General features: G+C 43.1%; 1 protein-coding gene across 12 annotated transcripts in view; it reads left to right on the top strand.

Moving 5' to 3' along the window:
* PLCB4 (phospholipase C beta 4) overlaps window positions 1-24,236 on the top strand; it is a 420,401-nt gene that overhangs the window by 286,678 nt on the left and 109,487 nt on the right. For all 12 annotated transcript variants that reach the window (XM_045980886.1, XM_045980883.1, XM_045980895.1 and 9 more), the window contains 3 exons: window positions 5,141-5,221; window positions 6,264-6,323; window positions 8,454-8,597. In XM_045980886.1, coding sequence (XP_045836842.1) covers window positions 5,141-5,221; window positions 6,264-6,323; window positions 8,454-8,597 — 285 coding nt within the window. The remainder of the gene's footprint in view (window positions 1-5,140; window positions 5,222-6,263; window positions 6,324-8,453; window positions 8,598-24,236) is intronic.

The raw sequence follows: 24,236 nt of genomic DNA, 5'->3' as shown, positions 1-24,236 counted from the left end.
ACCCCCAACGTGTTTTAATCTGTGAATTCTAAGGGTTCCTGGTCAATAATATTTTTCCCCTTTTTGCTTTTGTTGCTAGGGAGCCCAGAGCCAAATTGGTATCTTCTATTAACTGTTTAGGATCTTATGACAAGCCTTTCTGGAGCTTTAATTTTAAGCTTATTTTACTTTACTATCTTACTTGTCTTCTCCTTGCGCACATTCTTTGTGCTGTTTTGAAAATGATTTCTTTGAAGGGCACTCACACAGTGCTCCTGGTCCAAGGGAGTTTCCAGGAGGTGCCTCAAAGAGACACCAAAACTCTGAGATGAGCTTGTATGAATTTAAAACAGGAGTCCCCATGCTAGGCAGACAGCCTCAATGCAGTGCCCTTGGATTTGTGCATCTGTCCATGGCAGCCTTCCAAGGACTGACCGTGATGGGTTCCGGGCTTGCTACAGCCCCCTCAGTTTTAGTAATTTCTTGTTTATCTGTTTTATAGACTGGCCTGCTGAAAGCTATTTTGTTTGAAACAGGAGATCATGTGTTCATTGATTTTTTAGTGCATGAGTTTGGTTTCAGGGTGCTTTTGCTGTGCTAGTCACTTGGAATGCAGGTATGAATAAGAATGTCTCAAGGATTCTGCCCTCGTAGAGGTTATACTCTGGTGTGAAAGCCAGACAATCAACCGATCACTATAATGGCAGACTGTGATTGGTGCAGGCAAGGAAATAATCGAGATACTGTAATAGAGACTAAAACATGAGATACATTTTAAGGAGGTTAGGGAAGCCCCTCTGAAGATAAGTTAATTAAGGCAAGGTCCCTAGGATGAAGAGGAGCCAGCTATGCTAAGGGCAGAAGGAAAGGGTTTCTGGGAGGGAGAAGGTGCAAGCACAAAGACCCTGAGGCTGGAAAGAACTTGAGGAGTTCAAGGAAAAGAGTTCCCATGGCTATAGTGAAGAAGAAGGAAAGCAATGGAAAATGACAGGATATACAGTCCAAAGGATCCAGCTTGTCTAGGACGTTTGGTAAGGAGTAGGATTTTACCCTAATTAATGCAGGAATCCACTGAACGGTTTTAATGAACTGATGAAAAGTTTAAAGAGTCGATCTGGCTGCTGTAGGAAGAAAGAATAGAGGTGAGAAGATCAGTCCTTGGGTGCAATGATGATGGTTTGGATCAAGGTGGTGGTGAGATGGAGTAAAAATGGATATATCTAAAATATGAAGGAGACTCATTAATGAAGTGAGAGGGGAAAGTCAAGGATGACTCAGTTTCCATAAATCAGTAGATACAGGGGATATTATTTGAACTTAATGTCTTAATGCTGGAAAGGCTTAGAGAGAGGCTAGGGAATAAAGCATTCTGCTATGGGCATTTAATTTGGAGACATCTGAGTGGAGATGTCAAGTAGAGAGTAAAGTTTGGAACTCAGAGAGGACTGGGATGCTGTTATAAATTTGGGAGTCTTCAAGAAATAGATGGTATTGAAACCAGGGGTTTAAGGGAGATCTAGGAACATCGTGGCCATGAGAATTCTCAGAACCAAGTCCTGGACAGCATGTAGAAGCTGAGTATAGAAGGAAGAAAGACTAAAGGAATGGTATGCAAAAGCAAGGTGGGAGAGTGTTTCAAGAAGGAGGGAATAGTCTGCCATTCAGAGATCAAATCAGATGAGAAAAAGAATATGTGTGTGGCATTTGGCTGCATGAAAGCCCTGGTAAACCCGACCAAAGAAATTAGGGAGGCAGGAACAGAAGGCAGATGGAAGATCAAAGATAGTATGGAGGAGAGGTGGTACAGGCAGAGAATATGGGCAAATTTTTCAAGATATACCCTAAAGGGGATCAGAGACATAAGGTAATAAGTGAAAGAAGCAGTGGGAAAAGCTAGAACATGTGTGTGCTGCCAGGAATGATCCGGCAGAGAAACGAAAAGCTGATGTGTATTGGATGGTGATGAATGAAAGACTGCCGTCCTTGTATGAGTGAAAGAGGATTACATCTGGAGCAGAAATGGCAGAGGGTGGGCAGACCTCTGTTCAGAGAAAGTATGCTTCATGAGGAGGGAAGGAGAGAGGTTCTTACTGGATGGGTTTTCTTCACTCAGTGAAGCATGGTAATTACTGGAACTAAAGGAGTTTGAGAAGAAGCCATGAAGTAGTCCTTTCATAGGGCTGGGAAACTTTTAAGAAAGAATTAATAAATCTGGAAGTCATTGTTGACTATTCATGTGACGTTTGTGATCTTGAATGTCAACTCAAGCTTGTCAATCCGGTTCTGTGATTTTCTTCATCAATTTCAGTGGTAAAATATGGATAACATGGACTTGGCTCTGTGACTAAGAAATCAGAAATGAGGTTAGGGGATTGAGGGTATCTGTGAGGGAATGACTGTGATACTAGACCATGGAAATGAGCTAGACAAGGGTGGAAGTAAAAGGAGAGAGAAGTCTGGTGGACAGTGAGTGATCAGCAAGGTTAACAAGTAAGAAGTTTTGAAGTCAGATGGATATAGGAGAATGGGTACTGTCAAGGTAGGGACTAGAGAGATCAGGTGATGTGGTCCAAGAGTGGGACATTAGGAACTGAAATTTCAAGGTGGTGGTAATCAGCCCTGGGGGTACTTTGTAACTGACAGAGAAAGAAAAAGAAATCATTACAGTTAAGGAGGCCAAGGAACTGAAAGTTCCACCTCAAAGTAAGTTGTAAAACCATTCTTATTTATCATGTATATTTCATGGATAATTTCAAATCCTTATTTGGAAAAGGAGAGGGTGCACATAAATAAGTAATAACGATGGTAGCTGATTCACTGTGGGTCTACTCTGCAAATGCCATTTTAGGACAGACCTTGGAACGTTATGCACCAGAATTCTGTACCGCCATTAAGATACTGCTTGGGAAATCTTCTAAAATGTGTTCATTCTCATAGTTTAGTTAGTGATTCTTGTGTCTCTATCAGTAATGATAATAAGACTCCCTGTGGCCTTTTGGTCAAGTTTAATACCTTTTGTGTGGCATGAAACACCCTTCTGATCTAGCCCTATTCATGTGTCCAGTCTTATCTGCTGCTCTTCCCTTGAGATGTTCTAACCACTACAATTCCTCCAAAGTTCCCAATGTCAGGTCAGGTGTACATGTCCTTGCAAACGCTTCTCCCTCTGCTCAGCATGCTGTTTCACCTGGATAACTACGACCCATTGTCTAAGACCCATCCAGAGTGTGAGCTCCTGGAAAAAACTTGAACCATCCAAAAGGGCCATCTTTGTGGGTCATATACTGGCAATGTCATGTTGTTAGTAATCTGTTATCACAAATGCATATTTGAGGCATTCATTGCTGATAGTAGCTACCATTCACTGAATCATAACTCTGTCAAACACTTTATATTTATCAACTCACTTAATTCCTACAAGCCTGAAACATATGTGTAAATATCTCTATTAGATAAGGATTCTGAGACTTAGAAGGGCCTTTCTAGGAGATGATAAAAAACAAATGGCAGAACTGGGTTTTGTTTCCAAAGGCAAAGGTCATACCATGCCCCCATTCTTTGTATTTTTCATTGCTATATTTGCAGCACTTGGCATGCATCTGGTACACAGTTGAAATATGTATGATATTCTTCACCTGTCAGAAGACTACCCAAACAAATTTGAAGGCTGGCTTTGTTCCAGGCCCCGGGGACTCTAAATCCTGATACCTTATGGTGGCCCAGCCTCTTGACATTGGCTTTACCTTGATGAATGCTGCTGCTTCCCTGAAATTTAGAAAGATATGTTTTGATGGGTGAAACTGTAAGTCTGAACTACCCTTAAAGTCTTAATCCTATAATTTACTCTTTGTTTTAAATCACTGCCCTGATCCACATGTGGCAGACAGGCTCCCTATTGTTGGTCCCGTAATTATCAAGGAAGACGACTTCTTTACATCCTGAGAAGGAAGTGTGGATTTGTTGATACAGGAGTGCCAAGGCTTGGTGCAATACCATCAGAGAACAGAGGGCATCTGGGTTCATTTCCTGAATACACTTTTTCTTTTACTGATACAGAATTTACCTGGTGCTCATAAGCACGATGGTACTTTCCTTCTAAAGACCAGAAATGTTTTGGAAAGTACAGCATAGCTGTCCCAAACCCCTGCATGTGGGGCCTAACATTCCTTCTTCTTCTTCTTTTTTTTTAGATTTTATTTATTTATTTGACACAGAGAGAGAGAGAATGAAAGAGGGAATACAATCAGGGGAAGCGGGAGAAGGAGAAGCAGGCTTCCCGCGGAGCAGGGAGCCCGATGCGGGGCTCGATCCCAGGACCCTGAGATCATGACCTGAGCTGAAGGCAAAGGCTTAACCCACTGAGCCACCCAGGCGTCCCCTAACATTCCTTCTTGATGCAAATTTTGATTCTCTAAGTTTCCACAGAGTTTCTGGTGTCTAAGACCACAGCAGTGGTTCTCAAACTTTAGCCTGCCTTAGAATCACCTGGAGGGGTTGTTGGAATGCAGATTTCTGGGCTGTGCTCCCAGAGACTCTGGTTCGGTTCATCTGGGCTGGATCCCTAGACTCCACAGTTGAGTCAAGCTCCCAGATGATGTTGATGCTGCTGGTCCAAGGACTATAATTTGCTTAGCTCAAAATCCTGCTTGAGTCCTGGTTTAGAGGATACCACATAAGGTTGAATGTAAAAGCAAAAATCTCAGAAATTTTCCGAGTGAACATCTGAATGCTGAAAGATGTAGACAAACAAAATCAGTGACTTTAAAAAAAAAAATCTGATTTTTTACATTATATTAAATATAGGCAACAATTGTTCTTTTGTGGGGGAAGACCAGTTGTCTGGAATCTGGGAGTCCTTCTTCCTTCCAGGTCATGGAAGAATTTCTTCTCTATGACCTACAGGACATCAGTGTGTTTTGTCCTTAAAGCTACTCTAGAGGAAAATGCTGTATAAAGTTGATCAGTCTTTTCAATACAGAAGTGAATGCAAAGAGATTTTAAGATGAAACTATCCCATAATAGGAAATGTGGTCATTAGATTTAGGATGCAAGAGGCTGATTTCTCATTTTCCCTCATTTAGAGACTTAAAAGATATTTGCATTTCTGTTAGATTCAAAATGGGGCTGAGTCATACAGATCAACACATTTCTTTTTTAACAGGAATCTTTTGTGTTTGAACCCAACTGCCTCTTCAAAGTGGATGAATTTGGCTTCTTTCTGACCTGGAGGAGTGAAGGCAAGGTAAGGCAAGTTGTTCTTTCCTGCTGTCTGATTTAAACCATTATATTTCTCAACGAGTAGGCAGAAGGCCTCTTAAGGGCATGGACCCCTACACTTACTTATTTATTCAAGATTTTTAAAACGTGCTCCCCTACGGCAGGCGTTGGAAATACTGTCCTAGACCTCATAAATTCCAATCTGGGAGAAGAAGGAGGCATTCAAAAAAAAAAAGATACGGGGCGCCTGGGTGGCTCAGTGGGTTAAGCCTCTGCCTTCAGCTCAGGTCATGATCTCAGGGTCTCTGGGATCGAGCCCCGTATCGGGCTCTCTGCTTGGCAGGGAGCCTGCTTCCTCCCCTCTCTGGCTGCTGCTCTGCCTACTTGTAATCTCTCTCTCTCTCTCTCTCTATCTGTAAAAAAGAAAAAAAAAAAAATTTTTAAAAAAAAATTTAAAAAAAAAATTTAAAAAATTAAAAAAAAAAAAAAAGATACAAGTCATTGAATGTTGTGAAAGAGGTCAGGTTGTTACAAGAGTTAAAACAGGCAGATCTGATGTAATCTTGGGAATTAGGAAGGTTTCCTAGAAGAAGAGAGTTTCAAGCTGAGTCTCAGAGCTGCATTAAGAGCGTGTTCATCTTGTTACACTCCGGGACTTCACTCAATACAGAGCACAGTGCCCACATTAAATGAATCTGTGAACTGAGTTTAATGAAGTAGAATTGGAATCCTATAAAAGCACGGTACTCACTTAATATTACATGTACACACTCACATTTAATGCTGTTTTACTCTAGCCACAGTATTATGTGCATAAGATAACAACACTTTATAAACATAAATAATTATTCAGACCTGCATCCACATAGACAAGTATATTTGAAGTGAATGGAACGTGTGGGGTCACGACTATTTCTGATTGTTGGGTGTTTCGATGACCGTCCTTTGTTTTTTGCTCCCTCTCTACCTCCCTGTCATTGGCATTGCCTTCAAAATTGCGTCACCCATCTGTGCCGCAGGTCTGGCAGGGTTTCAGCTCACTGCTGTATTATACTCTCTCTTTCCAGGAAGGACAAGTACTAGAATGTTCCCTCATCAACAGTATTCGATTGGGAGCCACGCCCAAGGTACCGGTGATTGGTGTTTACTTTTCTTCTAAACACAGATTGACTTAGTTTGAAAAAGGGTGCTGGGATGTTCTTTAAGCATTCACTGCCCCAAACTCATCAGCCGGTAGTGAAGAACACACGGTTTAGAAGTCTTCTCACCTACATCCATTGGGTGGTCTGGATTGCATTGTATTCAGTTCTATGAGAAGGGAGAAGCGTTACTCACATTTCAAAGAGAAGATGCTTGCATCAAAGAAACAGTTTCCTAAACTCAGAAATTAATGCATCAAGGACCCCTTGCCTCTGCTGCCATTTTTTTCTTAAGCAAACTGTGAGTCACTTTTGGCCTGCGGTTGATGTGGAAATTTAAATGGCATGGTTAGTTCCATGTTTGTGCACCTGTGCACGCAGCCAGTGGCTCACCTTGGAGGCTCCGTTTGCCTCTGAGAGAAAAAGATGACAGAGCATAGAAATCTTCTTCACAGTGATTGACTTGTTTGAATAAGAAGCTGTTTGCATAGTGGTGCTGGGAGTTTAGAAGCTGGCTTTTTTCTAGAATATTAAAGCACTGTATGTATTCCCTTTTTCATAATAGCCCTGCAGGTTTTTAGATGTTGAAAAACAAAATTGCGTGCCTCATTTTGTTTCTGTATGTCTTTTTCAAAGCTGTCCTCTTTTATGTTAGTTAAAATTTCCATGTAACTGTTGGCATTTCCTCCTGAGTTTTTTGGAGGACAAAGATGCTATTTTACGTGCTAATTAGGGTAGACTTACACTGTCTTCATTCCAAATAAAGATGCCATGGCTTCTAGGAGATGAACGTACTCACTCTTTGTGTCTGGGTTGCTTGAAAGACTCAGTCTTATTTTTTTTTTTAAAGATTTTATTTATTTATTTGACAGACAAAGATCACAAGTAGGCAGAGAGGCAGGCAGAGAGAGAGGAAGGGAAGCAGGCTCTCTGAGGAGAGAGCCCAATGTGGGGCTCGATCCCAGGACCCCAGGATCATGCCTTGAGCAGAAGGCAGAGGCTTTAACTCACTGAGCCACCCCGGCGCCCCTCGATCTTATTTTTTAATAACCGATGGTTGCTGGCTGTGTTGATGTCTATGTTTATTGGCATGAGACGTCAGGGACTGTCCTCTGCTAAAAGGCCCCTTTGATCTCTGTGGACCCAAGCAGGTCCTGGTCAGAGCCTTTCCATCCCATTATCATCTTCCAGGTCCTCCTATAGTTGCAACCAAGAACCTAAAGAAAGACCCTTGCACCTACTTTTCTCAGTCAGTAATATTAGAATGCTTTTCTTACCAAATGAGTTCAGGTAGTGTGTAGTGTTACAACTTTTCCCTCTAAATGTTTTAGAATAATGCTACATATAAGGGCATTTTTCAACAGAAAGAAAACATTTGTCCTTCTTTGTATTGTACTACTGGGTATTTACCCCAAAGACAGATGTAGAGAAAAGAAGGGCCATCTGTACCCCAATGTTCATAGCAGCAATGGCCACAGTCGCCAAACTGTGGAAAGAGCTGAGATACTCTTCAGCAGACAAATGGATAAAGAAGATGTGGTCCATATATACAATGGAATATTACTCAGCCATCAGAAAGGATGAATACCCAAAGTTTGCATTGACATGGATGGGACTAGATGAGATCATGCTGAGTGAAATAAGTCAAGCAGAGAGAGTCAATTATATGGTTTCACTTACTTGTGGAGCATAAGGAATAACATGGAGGACATTGGGAGAAGAAAAGGAAAACTGAATCGGGGGGAAATCAGAGGGGGAGACAAACCATGAGAGACTGTGGACTCCGAGAAACAAACTGAAGGTTTTAGAGGGGTTTAGGATGAGGGGATGGGTGAGCCAGGTGGTGGGTATTATGGAGGGCACGTAGTGCACGGAGCACTGGGTGTTGCACATAAACAATGAATCTTAGAACACTGCATCAAAAACCAATGATGTATTTTATGGTGACTAACATAACACAGTAAAAAAATTTTTAAAAAAAGAATAATGCTACATATCAGGGCATTTTTCGGTAGAAAGAAAACGTTTGTCCTTCTGTGTATTTTTACATCAAATGAGCATGTTCCCTCCATGCTCTGTGATCTAACAATTTTTTCCTATTTGTATACTTCTACACAGGATCCCAAAATCCTGGCTGCTCTCGAAGCTGTTGGAAAGTCAGAGAATGATCTGGAAGGACGGATAGTTTGTGTTTGCAGTGGCACAGATCTAGTGAACATCAGCTTCACATACATGGTGGCTGAAAATCCAGAAGTAACTAAGGTAGCCTCAGTGAAAAGAGCCTCCATTCTCATTCCCCTCCCTACATGTATATATGTGGTCTGCCTAACGTGTTATGTATAACTTTGATTTATATAGCAATATTGTATAGTAATAGCTTTAATTTAAAATTTAAAAAACATATTTCCATTGCCTAGGTGGAATGTTGGTGTAGAAAATTCAGCAAGCACAGTACTCTTTGAGTGTATCACTTAAATATACCAAGAATCCAAGTACATCTGTGAATATGTTGTAGGAGAAACTAGCCCAGCAACTGTCACACTTGAAAGTACTCAGGAATCGCCTGGGATTTTGTTAAAAGGGACATGGTAATTCAATAGGTCTGAGATGGTGACAAAATTCTCCCCCCCCAGGTTCCTAACTGATACCCATCCCACTGGTCTGAGAACCACAGTTTGAATAGCAAGGGGCTAGATCAGCAATGCCCTGTAGAAATATCCATCAAGGCACAGATATCATTTAAATCTCTCCAGCAGGCACATTTAAAAAGTAAGAAGGAGCAGGTGAAATTAATTTCAGTAAAACGGTTTGTTCACAATATACCCAAAATACTGTCATTTTAACTTAAAACCCATATAAAATTAATTAATGACATTTTAGGTTCTTTTTATAGCACGTCTCCAAGATCTGATATGTACTTTCAATTCAGCCTAGCTATATCTGTGCTCAATAGCTACATGTGGCTAATGGCTACCATACTGGATAGCGTAGGTCTAGATGGTCAAGATATCTAAGCTCCGCCCCCCCTCACCCCTATAAGTTATTACAGTATTGGGTCATGTGCTGTCTTTTAATACTGTACCCAGCATACCATTGCCCTGGCAAGTGAGTCTCCAACAGCTTTTGTCCAAAGCAAAAAGTCTCAAACGTAAATCACTTTCTGCAAGACATTTGTTTTGGGGGGTGGCTTTACCTCTGAATAGAGCTCTCAATATCTTTCTGTAACAGGTGTGGGAAGGCCTGAGCCTTGATTCTCCTGTTACAGAGACCCAGGTGTGGGGGCTGTGAGAGGCATTTCATTTTCCCGTTTAATGCTACCAGAAGAAACTCCATGGAGGGTTGAATGAGAAAGTCTTTATTACAGATATTGGGTTTTAGAGCGAGACGGGAATGCACAGATAGGCTCATCGGACAGAACCAAGCTTAGAAGACTTGACTGTGAACCAGAGCTACCGGGTGGCAGAAGTGAGTTCTGCAGACTCTGAGACCCTCTAAGCTCTTTACCCCCAACTCACAAAGTATGATCCACATTCCAGCGACACAGTCTTACCTTGGAGCTCCTTACACCTTGGAGTCTGAGGTCCACCCCGACCTACAGATCCAAAATCTTCATTTTTTTAACAAGACCCCTCCCGCTCCCTGCCGCAGATGACTCAGATGTTCAGGGAAGTCCGAGCCGCTCCCGGACTCAGACTTTGGAGCCAGGAATGGATACTCCACATTACAGGGGAGCCTTTGTTTCTGTCGCATGGTGGTTTTGTTGGTTTTGTGCTCTTGTTCCAAGTTACCTCGCTTTGGGATAATAGAGATTGCAAAACCTTCAAGTTCTTTTATTATTTTGCTTAGATCGATGCCAGTTTGGTCCCTTGAACCCTGCTGATCTAAACGTGTATTTTTCCTGCTTTTTGTGGTTCACGCCTGCCTCTTTGCTGCAGAGGTCTTTTTTAGTGGCTGTTTGCCATAGCAACATTCAATCCCAGAAGTCCATGCTGACCACTCATAAAGAAAAAGCTTCGTTAATCAGATACAGATGTTGAGCTGCCCCAAATTTTGCAAAAAGACCATTCTGTAGACCCGTGTCTTCTGGCTTTTGTCATCTCGTCATGTTACAAGCAGTAGGCTTGGGCTTCGGGACAGGTGGCCTGGGCTCAAATCCTTGCTCTTCTGCTAGCATCTGTGTGACTTAGACAGACAACTGACCTCTCAGTGCCTCATTTCCTTCGTCTGTGAAATGGGAATAATACCGAAGCGTCTGCTGTTAGGCGTGTCATGAGGATTGCATGCGTTACTGCCTGGAAAATGGTTAGCGCAGGGTCACCCACTGAAAGCCTTGGATGAGTATTAGCCCTGATGATGCCAGGGTCCCAGAATATTAGAGCCAGAAATGGAGTTTAGGAAGGACTTCCTACCACAGCATTTTGCAGTGAGGCCAAGGAGTTAAAAGAACTCACGTAAGACCACACAGCAGGTAGATCAGAGTCAGGCCTCACACTTGGGCTTTCTGATATCCCATGAGATACTCCTGCCCATCCCACCTGATGCCCTGAGCAGGTACAGTCCTGGAAAGATGGCTCAGGCCAGTAAATCTCATAACCCTTTTGCTTTCCTGAGTTGAGTGCTATCAATCATAGTCCATTTCATTTAACGATGTTCCAAAACCTCTCTTTCTGAGGAGATAGTAGATATGACTATCTTTGAGGTAGGGGTAAGGACAGAAAGTTAAGATTTAGGTTTCTTTTCGTAGTAGCATTTCCACTGACGGAGTAGGAGATACTGAAAAAACCTGTTTTCAGTTTTACTACTGAGTCAGTTCTCTAGTTCTGTGTAATTGTTTAGTATAATGATGTAAGTCATTATCTGGTCCTACTCTACAAGTCTCCTGGTATTCTTTCATATTATCTCAGTAATTAACTCTGTTTTAGCGTTGCCTGTAACTATAACTTTTATGGAAAATAGAAATACATTTATTTTGAAAGAAGATGCTTTTATGAGAATAGCACCTTACCCAGCATTGTTTAAATGGTTTTTATCCAAGGCATTGGAAAAACTTGTTCATGGAGTATACATATATGTGGGTAATTTGGCCTGCTTCCTGATTTCAAAACTTAACTGTGCTAATTCATATCCTGATACTCCCTCCAGCACTGACAATATTTTCCCTGTCGCCTCCATTTTATTCCTGTTCCGCGTATGTGTTCGTATCCCCACCAGAACACGCAAGCCGTTGAGGTGAGAGGATTTATACAGAATACACACAGATGTAACGGCGTCAGGTCAGAATGATGGCAGAATTCATAGTTCATGTCAGGTCAGGTGAGAAATGCGGAGACAGCCCAGTGTTCCTAAAATGGCATTTATGACTCTGTGTACCACTTCAGCCTGGAGTATGACCTACGAGCCTAGAGTCATGGTACCGTAGGGTAAGCTAACTGCCCTCCTCTTCCTTGCCCGCCTTCCTGGTCAATTTATCACAAGAATCATTTAAAGCAAGTCATCATTTTTCTTAAATAACACATGCAGACTTTAAACACTTGATTTTTTTTAACTAGAAGCGTATAAATGGGGTTCAGTTGTTGGCCAGTCTTTTCAGGTCAGGGGTGAAGTATTTTCATGAAGTATTTTTGCCTTTATCTGACCTGTGAAGCACGGTCTCAAATACCCAGTTTGGTTGCATCGAAGTGAGGCTTTTAAAGACAACCCATGGAGCAATGGGAGGGCAGAATCCTACAGTTGTAGGACTTCTTTCCCTAATCCTGTAGTTAACTCAGTTTGAGGAAAAAAAAAAAAATACGTACTGCATCTTGCCTTTAAAGATATCTTTTCAAAATATCCGACTTAGAGAAACAACAACCCTCTTTCTTCCCACAAACATATTTCATGGGTTCATATAGTTTTTATTTCTTTAAGGATTTATCTCTTTATTTGAGAGAGGGAGGGAGTGCTTATGCACGTGAGCATGAGTGAGGAGAGGGGCAGAGGCAGAGGGAGATAAACAGATTCCCGGCTGAGCAAGGAGCCTGATGTGGGGCTTAATCCCACGACCCCAAGATCATGACCTGAGCAGAAATCTGGAGTCAATCATTTAACCAACTGAGCCACCCAGGCGCCCCAGTTCATATAATTTTCAAATTGCAACAGACAAAACAGTTTTGGTAAGAAACATGAGTAACTCGTAGCAAACATGCGAAGTAAGAACCAAGGGTCTCAGCATACCGGGCAGTACCTTGCTATGAGAGTTCAGCATTCCCTGGGTGGTCAGAGAGTTTGCTTGTTGTGTGAACATCTGATAAGTGAGAGAGAAATGAGAGAGTTTCTAGTAGAGAAGTTGCTTAGGAGTATTTATCCTATGAGATTCCTGAACCTCTTCTTAATTTCTGGGCTCTTCCGGCACTGATGACCTGCCCATTCTGGGGGAAACAAAACAAAACAGAAAAAGCAAAACACCACTTTACCAAGACTTTCATCCAGGCAAATGGGCCAACTTTCAGCTTTGTGGGCTCTCCCTGGAGAACTAGCTTTCACACGGAAGAGGAATCTTTCCTGACTTTGAGCAAGACCTTTCATGTTCTTTGTTCTTCCTGTTCCCCAGGGGGGTCTCCAATATTTTTTTTTCTTTTTATTTCAAGTGGGATTTTTAAGAATTAATACATAGCATTTTTTAACGTAGTATCTGAGTTTCTCAGAGTTGAGGTTTCAAATAAATGCAAAATATTGTCCAGTACGCATGACTGTGAAAATAGAGTTGTGCTTTTCTTCCATAAAAGAGGACACAGGTATAAGAAAACATCTTTATAGCTCGGCTTGTGTTTTCTCTAGCTGCCTTCTCTGCTTTGAGTTAAGAGGTTGCCTTGCGGCTGGACCTCTTTAGAAATTTGATCTCAGTTCTGCGCTAGTTCTCCCCTACAAAATAAATGTCGACTGGTATTGTAAACTTACGTCCAAATCTAGACCCTTCACCTACTGTCCACACCGGCAGCTGAGACCATGGACGCCTTCCTTGTCTCCCTTGTCAGCCCATTGTCGACACACACCCTTGTCTCAAGAATCTAGCTGCTTCTCACCATCACCGTCACTATAGCATGATCCAAGCCCATATCCTGTCTCCCCTCGCTGGATTCTCTGCCTTGGCGTGGCCCCTTTGGGGCTATTCTCAAAATAGCAGCTGGAGGGATGCTTTTAAAATCTGATTCAGATCGTGTCTCTCCAAGACTTACAAGACCCTGTAAGCAAACCACCTGCACTTCCTTTCCCTTTCTCCCTCTTTCCTCTTTTGCGTTTCCCTCCAGTTCTGGGGACTTTGCATTTGCTGATCCTTTTGTCCAGAACACACCATTCCCCCAGTTCTACTGCTTTCTTTCTCACATTTCTCACGTTTCTGCAGGAATATTGCCTCAGCTCCACATCTTGCCACCCCGTGGTTCACCCTCACTCCTTATCCTGCTGTATTGTCTTCATAGCATTGATCGCTACATAGCATTTGTTCATTTAGTCCCTTCCTCTGCTGACATGAGGGCAATTTCCTTTTCCTGCTGCATTCCCAACATCTAGAATGGTTGTGCCCAACTTTTAGTAGGTGCTTAATAAATACCCACTTTGCTGAGATCTTTCTATGAACAGAATTGATAAATTCTAACCCAGGTGATCGATTGATCTATCTATTTATATCTATATCTATCTATAGATAGATAGATGTATATATATGGTCCCTCTTGCTATAACCTCCAGTTTTGTACCATTTAGCTCTAAGGAAAGTTTGGAAAATGCTTTTTAGACCATAAGCCCAAGAAAATGTGATGCACTGATAGTCCGAAGGTCTGGGATTCCATGATGTTATTTTTAGAGTCACCGCAGGAGACAACGGGACTGTTGTTGCGAATCCACAACGAAACTGGAGGTTTTCACCTGGTGTCTTTCCTCTTTCCAACTTGGATCGTTATTTTTATGCTTGCCTAAATCCTTCCTGTCACTCCAGTTAGAAAATTTAGCTTTCTTCCCCTCTCCTTAACCCTCAGTTAAAAGGCTTGGCCAACAGATCTTGGCATTTCTTCCTCGAACATATGTGTCTTTGGTAATAGGTGACTCAGATATGCATCTTAACGTGCCTGGGAATAAGAGCAGTCACGTGAAGAAGATATTTTCCAATCTCTTTGTGATCTGTAATAATACTTTTTTTTTTTTTTTTTCCTGGCTCGTCCTCATCTCTTTGCAAATAACATGGAACATTGTGACTGCGTTCCTTAGTTAGGAAAGCAACTCGGTTTCTCTACTGCATTTTTTTCCTCTCTCAGAATGCAACCAGCTTGGAAGGATTATGTCTCTGGCTTGTTGAAGGGAGTTCAGATGTCTTTCATTAAGTTACAGCTGGCGCTGCACAGCAAACTGAAATCACAGAGTCACTGTACATAAGATGGAAATGCAGCCCTCATTTAAAATCCCCAAAAATAAGTGTGTTATTTTATACTAAGTTGAATTTTCCTTTGATTACAAAAATAAGCTGTTTTTATGAGGTTCAAAATGCAAAGATTTGGACTGAATTTAGACAATTTCCAGACTGCTCATTATACTTCGTGCAGGTTGTAAATATTTGGCAAACTCTATAAATTATGCTTTGTAACCAGGTCCTCAAATAAGCCCATGAAAAAGTACTATAGAAATTAAATGAGAAAAATGTTACATGTTCTCTTTCGTATACAAAAAAGATAAAGTCAGGTAGTTTATTAGAGGTAATAAAATCTTATTTTAGTAGATTGGGTTGAAGGCCAAAACCACTTTGCTGAACTTGAATTATGTCGAGTGAAAGGCTAACTGCGAAGTTTCGTGGGAAAGGCCCTGCAGAGCCTCCCTCCCCTCACCTAGGTTTTCTCTTTCCTGCCAAACACAGAGCTTGGAGAGCCCCTACATAATGCAAATATACTCAATCCCAGAAATCTGGAATTCTGGGGGCTGAACCCCATAATCGCTCTTTTAAACTATCCTGCCGGGGCGCCTGGGTGGCTCAGTGGGTTAAAGCCTCTGCCTTCTGCTCAGGTCATGATCCCAGGGTCCTGGGATCGAGCCCCGCATCGGGCTCTCTGCTCCACAGGGAGCCTGCTTCCTCCTCTCTCTCTGTCTGCCTCTCTGCCTAGTTGTGATTTCTCTCTGTCAAATAAATAAAATATTTAAAAAATAAAAAAATAAACTAACCTGCCAAGGGATTCTCAAGCAGGGTGAAGTGTAAGTCCTGTTGGTTTAGTGTAGTAATGGACTTTGTCCGAAATTGACAATGACTGTGAACTCAAAGAATTATTTTGTCAAATTGACTGACCACAGCAAACAGGTTAATCTGTAGACCTGTGGATTCCACTGGCCTTACCCATTGTTCAGGATTCCCTAAGAACACCAAAAGCACCATTAAAATGAATTCGTGCCTACGACCCTAGCAATAGCTTTGTTTCAGAGCACTCCCTGGCAAAATGATGTTTCTTAATATAGAGTTTTGTTTTTTTAAAGATTTTATTCATTCATTTGACACAGAGAGAGATCATAAGTAGGCAGAGAGGCTGGGAGAGGGAGGGGGAAGCAGGCTCCCTGCTGAGCGAGAGCCCAATGCAGGGCTCAGTCCCAGGATCCTGAGATCATGACCTGAGCAGAAGGCAGAGGCTTAACTCATTGAGCCACCCAGGAGCCCCTCAACACAGGGTTTTAATGGTATTGTCTATGCCAGTGGTTCTGCAAGCCTGGTCCCCAGACGAGCAGCTCCAGCAGTCTCTGGGAACTGAATAAGAGAGGCGGATTCTCAGCCCTACTGAACCGGTAACCTTGTTTTCATGAGCCTTCCAGATGGTTCTGGGGTACACTCACGTGTGAGAAGCACTGCTCAGTAAGCATTTAGATCCATCTCTGTTAAAGAACTGCCACTGACTCCAGGCTCTCCTGAGCCAATGTCCACTGAATGCTGAAGTAGCCAAATTGTAAATCTCATCTTCTTATCACCCGAGCCCCGATACACTGATTGATTGAATTCTTTCCCCCCGTCGCTTCCGTGGGTTTTGAGGCTCCACTCTGGGATGAGACGCGTGTGCGTTTTCACGTTTCTGAAGCTGAAAGTTGGCATGTTCTTGTTTTGTTTTCACTTTAAACCATTTTGAATTCCTGTGAAGTGAAGCAGAGAGGGCCAGTGAAAAGGCCTGCTTCAGGACAGAGCTGTGAATCAGCAGATGAGCGGGTGGGTGCTGTAAGCTTCAATGCCCCCATCCCACCTGGGCGTTCACTTCTTGCAAATGAAGATAATGGGGTTTATTTGTCTTACTGATGGGTTGAATTTAGAAACCACCACTCTCTGCTTTTGGAGGGAGGGCTGAGATCATTGGTTCATCTGTGGAGTGGGTGAAACTTGTCTCCGTGGGCCACCCACGACCACCTTCCATCTCTGTGGCTCCCTTGGTTCTCGTCCTGCTTTTCAAGACCATCTGTCCCAGAACTCAGTTCTTCTGTGTCTCGTCGGTGGCATACTGTCAGCCCTAACTTCGTAGTTTCTCCCTGGGATACCAAAAGTAGTATTTCCTTTAGACCGTGAGTTGCGACCCCAGGCACCTGTAGAAGACAGGAGGAGGATTTGAATAATGAAAAAGTACCAGGTAGACAAATAAGGGATGGTATAGACGATAGCGAGTTGGAGTGTCCTTACACCCTCTGGAGGGGGTGGGGGGGGCGGGTAACATCTATCTGTCTCCAGTCAATTTTCTGATGATATAAGAATATACGTCTTGAGGTCGTTGGATGGTTGAAGATGGTGGTGTGTTTTCCATGAGATACTGGACATCTGGATTTATTTTTACAAGAAATCTCCTGATGCTAAAATGTTGACAAATATATTCATTTTTCTTTTTTTTTAAATTTTTATTTATTTGACACAGAGAGAGAGAGAGAGAGAGATCACAAGTAGAGCAGCAGACAGAGAGGGGGAAGCAGGCTCCCTGTGGAGCAGAGAGCCCGATGCGGGGCTCGATCCCAGGACCCTGAGACCATGACCTGAGCCGAAGGCAGCGGCTTAACCCACTGAGCCACCCAGGCGCCCCCAAATATATTCATTTTTAAACACCAATGTGCCAAATGACAGACTCTCTGTGGCTCATTTAGAACCTTAGCTGTAGACGTCAGCCAGCCTGCCACATGAAGGCACTTAGAGTAAGATAAATGCTAATATTTACCTAATGTGTTTACTTTGTTGACATTTTAAATGAAGATGCCTGTGGGGGGGGGGGGGGGTTGTGGGGGTTTTTTGTTTTGTTTTTTGTTTTTTTCCTTCTTACCTTCTTTTATCCAGCTACTCATCCAAGAATTACTTTTTGATGAATTCTAAGCTTGGATAAATCATTTACAGTACATGGGCTTTTTTATTCTCTTTGATAAAATTAAGAAGTTAGGGTGCTTGGGTGGCCCAGTGGGTTAAGCCTCTGCCTTCAGCTCAGGTCATGATCTCAGGGTCCTGGGATCAAGGCCCACATTGGGCTCTCTGCTCAGCAGGGAGCGTGGTTCCCCACTCTGCTTGCCTCTCTGCCTGCTTGTGATCTCTGTCAAATAAATAAATAAAATCTTGGAAAAAAAAAAAAAGTAGGAAGTTGTACCAAGTGACCCTGGGAGTTACTTTCTCCTCTAAGGGTTTTTTTTTTTTTTTTTTAAGATTTTTGTTTATTTATTTGACAGACAGAGATCACAAGTAGGCAGAGAGGCAGGCAGACAAATAAGGCAGGCAGAGAGGAGGAAGCAGGCTCCCCGCTGGAGCAGAGAGTCACGCGAGGCTCGATCCCAGGACCCTGGGATCACGACCCGAGCCAAAAGCAGAGGCCCCAACCCACTGAGGAATCTCTTTGCAAGAGAAAATATACTAGATGCCAAGGAGGATGTGGCTTAGTTGCTTTGGAGGACATTTTTACATAGGTAGATGTCCCTAGCCTAAGGTGGATTGCATCACCCTTGTCAAAGCCAGTCCTCACACTGCTAAGAAAGGAGGTTCTGTGGTCAGACAGGGAGAGGGGAGAAGTATTTTCATAAAAGAGGCAGGACTTGCTGCTGGTCCCGTTATGGTGATGTCCACAGTGTGCAGTCCACCAGAAGACAAAAGCCGTGCATGGGGGCATGTGATAAAAATTTGAAAAAAAGTCTCGTCTTCCCCACAAAGGAAACCCCATTCCCGACTCCCTGCAACCCCAGCCCAGCCACCCCAGTGTGCCTTTTTAATTCACACAGTTTTCTTCTAAACACAGTTGGGCTTGTGCTGTTTGTAGAGTTTCATGTACTGTATTTTATTTAAAATTTTTATCACATGCATTTTCTTGGTCCTTACAGTGTTTTTCTTGGGCTTCGGTATAATTGTAAATCCCCATGATCTTGGAGGTGGATTTTCTTGGTGTTGCCCGGTTTTCCTCAGAAAACTTCCAGCCCCCGGGGGCTTCTGGGCAGAATGCAGGGGCTTCTTGGGAGACAGGCTTTCATTGCCGGGGCGGGGCGGGGGGGGCGGGGGGGGGCCTCTCACTGCTGTGTGTCATGAACTTGACAGGTTTCCTAGGAAGAGAGTCTGTGCTCTAGGCCTAGCCCTGAGCAGCTCATTTTGCCCTAATTTCGAGTGGTATCAAATGACTCCACCAAGGGAATGCAAAATGAGTTCCTCTAATTGTTCCAGAAGCATCATAGGAAGTTGGGATTTCCCCTTTTGACCCCTGAGAGAGGAAGCTGTCACTAGCTTTAAATTGCTTCTCTACTTACCCCGCAGCCCCAGGTCTCCCTGCTGGCAGAGATGGCCGTGGTGAGCAGAGTGTATGTGGAAGACGAGCTCACACATGCTGGTTTGTTTTCTTTAAAGAATAGGATGCATGAGGAGATGGGTCGGACACCTCACCCCCTGAGTCATATGAGCTAGAACGAGTTTAATAATCACAATGGGGGGCTGGCGAAGTGCAGCCCAGAGCCAAACCCACCCCTCAGCCCAAGGTTGTATGGCCAATGAGCTAAGAATGGCTTTGACATTTTTTTTTTTAAGATTTTATTTATTTATTTGACAAAGAGAGATCACAAGCAGATAGAGAGGCAGGCAGAGAGGGAGAGAGGGAAGCAGGCTCCCTCCTGAGCAGAGAGCCCGATGCGGGACTCAATCGCAGGACCCCAAGATCATGACCTGAGCCGAAGGCAGCGGCTTAACCCACTGAGCCACCCAGGCGCCCCAACATTTTTAAAGCGTTAACGAAACATAAAAACCGTACAACAGAGAATCACCAGCGGCCTTCTTAAAACCTAAACTACATATTTTCTGGCCCTTTAAGAAATGCTGGGCGCCTGGGTGGCTCAGTGGGTTAAGCCACTGCCTTCGGCTCAGGTCATGATCTCAGGGTCCTGGGATTGAGTCCCGCATCGGGCTCTCTGCTCAGCAGGGAGCCTGCTTCCCTCTCTCTCTCTCTCTGCCTGCCTCTCTATCTACTTGTGATCTCTCTGTCAAATAAATAAGTAAAATCTTAAAAAAAAAAAAAAAAGAAATGCTGACTGGTGATCCCCAATAATTAATAAGAGCAGCAGCCATGGGGTTTTTTAGTTTATATTGGATACCAAGTAATGTTCAAAGTGCTTGACCATATATTCTTCATTTCATTCTCACAGCAATCCTCTAGGATGGGCATGGTTGTTACTATTTTACAGAGGAAGAACTAGGCCGAGAGGTTGAGTCACTCAAAGTCACACTCAATTTTGTGAGGCTGCGTTGGAAATAACCCGCCTCTAGTGCTGTTGGTATGCAAGGCAACGGTGCTTAAACAATATTTCCTGTGCTCACCAGAGACAAAATGTACCAATTCCCTGACACCATTCTCTTCCATTTATTTCCAGTGGTTACCTTGAGTCTCGACTATTAGAAGTGTCCACGATGGGTCTAACTTTGATTAAATAGATCGTGTATTAGGATCTTGCTGCAGCCACGGTGCAGCTCCATGTTAAATCTACAGACCAAACCGTTTGTATCTGGCATCACTTACTACCACCTGACATGCGGCTTTTCTGCATCACCTGCAGGGACAGTTCAGAATGTCGGTATACCGGTATATGAGAAGGAATAGAAACTGATACTGTTTTAAATAATCTGTAATTTCAATTTTTTTTTGCCGAAATACATTATATTGTATGTTTGAGATAATTCTAGTACAAAATATAATAAAACTAGATGTATAATAAACCCTTTAAATCATTGGTAAGTGTACAAGTGGAACTGAAGCATTTACTGGACAAAGTAATGTTACTCTAATGGTTACTTGCTCGTGCGTTGCCACACTGTGTTATAATTTGCTTCATTACCTTTGCTATTTGATACATAATATGCATTTCTTTGTCACTGTAACGATTGTAATGACAAATTTTCATCTTACTGCACAATCAAAATGGCATCGATAGGAATGAACTCCAGAGTCTGGGCCTGAGCAAGGAGGAGGTCGCTCAGGCCTGGCGCTCAGTCGTTTGACCTGTACCTCTCAACTTTTGCCCTGTTGAATATATGCTATGTCATTAAATGCTTTTAAATCTAAAAAAAAAAAAAAAAAAGTCACACCGGCCATTAGCGGCAGAGTCTTGAAGCCAGGCTTTGGCCTCCCTCCAGATTCTGTCTTCTGTCACCGCCCAACGACTTCCTCCTGAACATTATAAAATTTTACAGTACTTTTGAGGTAAAAGTTAATGTCCTTATCTGTGGGAGCTGAAACCATACAGCAGCACTTCCCAAATGGGGGGGTTCTGCAAAAATAGCCTACATGTAAAGGAGGCTCCCTGGTCAACGAAGCCCGAGAGGGCCTTGTTAGATTTCTTTACCGTAGCATTCCACGAAGCTGTAACGTTCTGGTGTGAATCTCCACACACGGGGGATGGTATTGAACTATTTACCAAACTTTTGTTTGTTTGTTCGTTTTTGCCTATGAAGGAACACAAATGAAAACCTTCCAGAACTACTGCTTTGTTGGGGGGAAAAGTCAACAAGCAGTGTCGTAGAGGCATTCTCGGCTCCATAGTTTTCCACAAGTATGAAAGCATGTCATCTAGACATTCATTGTTTCATCTTTTTTTTTTTAAAGATTTTATTTATTTATTTGACAGAGAGAGCGATCACAAGTAGGCAGAGAGGCAGGCAGAGGGGGAGGGGGAAGCAGGCTCCCCACTGAGCAGAGAGCCCGATGTGGGGCTCCATCCCAGGACCCTGGGATTATGACCTGAGCCAAAGGCAGAGGCTTAACCCACTGAGCCACCTAGGTGCCCCTTATTGATTCATCTTTACATACATATGCTTTTGATTCCATTTTCCTGCTGCCACATTCCCCTCACCCTCACACCACCTCCAGCCCCACACCTTTCTTGTTGCCTGGGAAGGTCAGGGGACTCGTCCAGAAAACAGAGAAAGGTAATGAAACAAAAATGCACTGATTTAGATTCTTTTTGATATCTTGTATTGAAAATCCTAATTAGCTTATGGGAGTACCTCTCAATTTGATGTGCCCACGCTCTGTAGGTTGAGAGCTCTAGGCCAGAGTTCACCAGAGGTTCCCTGATTTGATTATATTTATCACTGAGCTTCCGCATGGTGAGATAGCGTTCATTTTGGCCTGGCTTACTTTGCCAACATCAGATGATGTTGTGTAGTAGGAGTATAGTGTAGTAGGAGTATGACTTCAGGGGTTATAGGTACAGGAATCAGCCATCAGCCAGAGAAACAACTTCATGAATACCTTTTTTTTTTTTTTTAAGATTTTATTTATTTTATTTGAGAGAGAGAGCAGGAGCTGAGGAGGGGAGGGGCAGAGGCAGAGGGAGAAGCAGACTCCCTGCTGAGCAGGAAGCCTGACATGGGGCTGGATCCCAGGACCTTGGGATCATGAAGTGAGCTGAAGGCAGACGCTTAGCAGACTAAGTCCCCCATGAATACCTTTTAATTCACCAGCTGTTTACGCTCCTCTTACCACCAGGACTTTGCAGATTTGGCAGTTGAACCCCCAAGGCACTTTCACAAAATTGGCTTCTACCTGGCATAGGAGGGTATTCCTGATTTTCTTAAAATATTGAAATTCTTTGGTTATTTTAGAGTTCTCCATGCAGATACCAAACAACGTCACGTAAGATAAAGCCAGTATCTCACTGGGGTTTTGAATGCGTTCTGGAGTTTGTAGGAACGGAGGTGCTCTCTGTTAACTGAGTCAAGAAAGAACATCGCCTATTACTTAAAGTCTGTAAACACAAGCGAACGTAAGGTGTTCATGTATTCTGAGTGTATAGCTGTGGTTAGATTTTCTTCGTGTTTCTTCAGCTAGGTCTGTTTACGAAATAAACTGACAAGAGACAAATTAACAGAAAAGGCACACAGATTTATTCATTTTTCATTTTGTGTGCATGGAGCCTCACAAGAGAAAGTAAATACTCAAAGGAGTGGGGATATTTGGGGGTTTGTACATCCTTTGAGGAAGGGAAAGACAGGAAGCAAAAGGCAACTTTCAGGAAAGCAAATGATTTTTAGGAAAGATCAATGGGCCCTTAGAAAAATAGATAGACATGAAAATTTTGTGACAATTTCTGTCTGAGTGTGGTGTCACCGTTGCGTCTTCCAGAAGGGAAGGTTAGAGCTGCTCCTGGTTGGGGATTTTTGACAGTGGGGTTCTTTCGGGGAAGGCCCTGCTTGTAGTCAGATAAGGGATTTCAGGAATTTGGATACTTTCAGCTCAAAATAATTTTTATACCGAAGTGGCATATTCTGGGTGGCCTATCATGATTCCTTCAACAGCGTATTTATTGGAGTAGATACCTGGCATAAGATGTGATTATTTGAGACAAGGTACTATAGATGCACTAGGACATGTTTACAGGGTACCTGTAAAAGCGGGCTTAAGTGATGCAAAAGTTGTCTCTTGGAATGGTAATGAACAGAAACCCATTTGGTAGCAGAGTTCGACACCTGAGCTTCTGAAGGATGACCTAGAACAGCACAGTGTCCTCTCATTTCTTATGACTATTTAGAGGTTCTTTTTGACCTAACTATTCCCGGTGTTGTCAAGATAACCAGCCAGGCTGACAGACTGTTTTGACTATCCGTGAGTGACTAAACTAATCTTGACTAGGAAAGCACAGATATTATCCAGGCCCATCCACATTTGTCTTCTGCACATAGCCACACAAAACCCAGCTATGGCAGCTTGGTTCCTGCCCAAATACTCCTTCCCCATGCTCTGCAGGTGACTGGAGAATCAGATGGCACTCGGTACCTTCCTCCTTTCACCTTGATCAACTTTCCTCTGAGGACAGAGAACAGCAGATGAAAAGACTTGTATTTTCTGGAAGACACTCAGGCCATGTCAAGAGAAAAGGGCCCCAGGTTGCTCTTCCCTTTTTCCTCGCTCCTGTCTTGGTTCTGAGATTTGAAAATTCAGAATTATTACTGACTTCCCAAGGGCCTTTGTGATTACCATGAAGTTGTTGCTCCACTGACCTTGGGTTTTTCTCTGCAAGATCCCCGTGACTGTTTGGGCACTAGCTTCAGTCGGTCGTCACTGGTCATTACAGGCTCCTTCATTTCCCCTTCCATCCGGTGCTTATCAGCTGGATTGTATCTGGGATCGCAAGCTGAGCTCCTGCATTGTGTGTGGGATTCTTCAGCCTCTCCGTTATCTTCCCCTCTTCTCTCTCTCTCTCTGGATAGCAACCGGGGCGACTTTCAGGTTTCTCTGCCCGATTTGTTCTTGCAGTCAGCGCTGCCATTGTCTGCCTGTTTGCCTGCTGTCCCCGGCCAGGAGGGAGTTTCCAACACGGTCACAGATCTGTCCTGATGACTGACACTCCGTATGTTCTACCTGTGTTTTTCTCTCCTTAGGAGAACCCGGAGGAAGTTGCTGACATGAAAGAGAAAATGGT

The sequence above is a fragment of the Meles meles genome, chromosome 16 (assembly GCF_922984935.1).
Source record: "Meles meles chromosome 16, mMelMel3.1 paternal haplotype, whole genome shotgun sequence".
Lineage (NCBI taxonomy): Eukaryota > Metazoa > Chordata > Mammalia > Carnivora > Mustelidae > Meles > Meles meles.
This window is presented reverse-complemented; position numbering and strand designations above follow the sequence as displayed.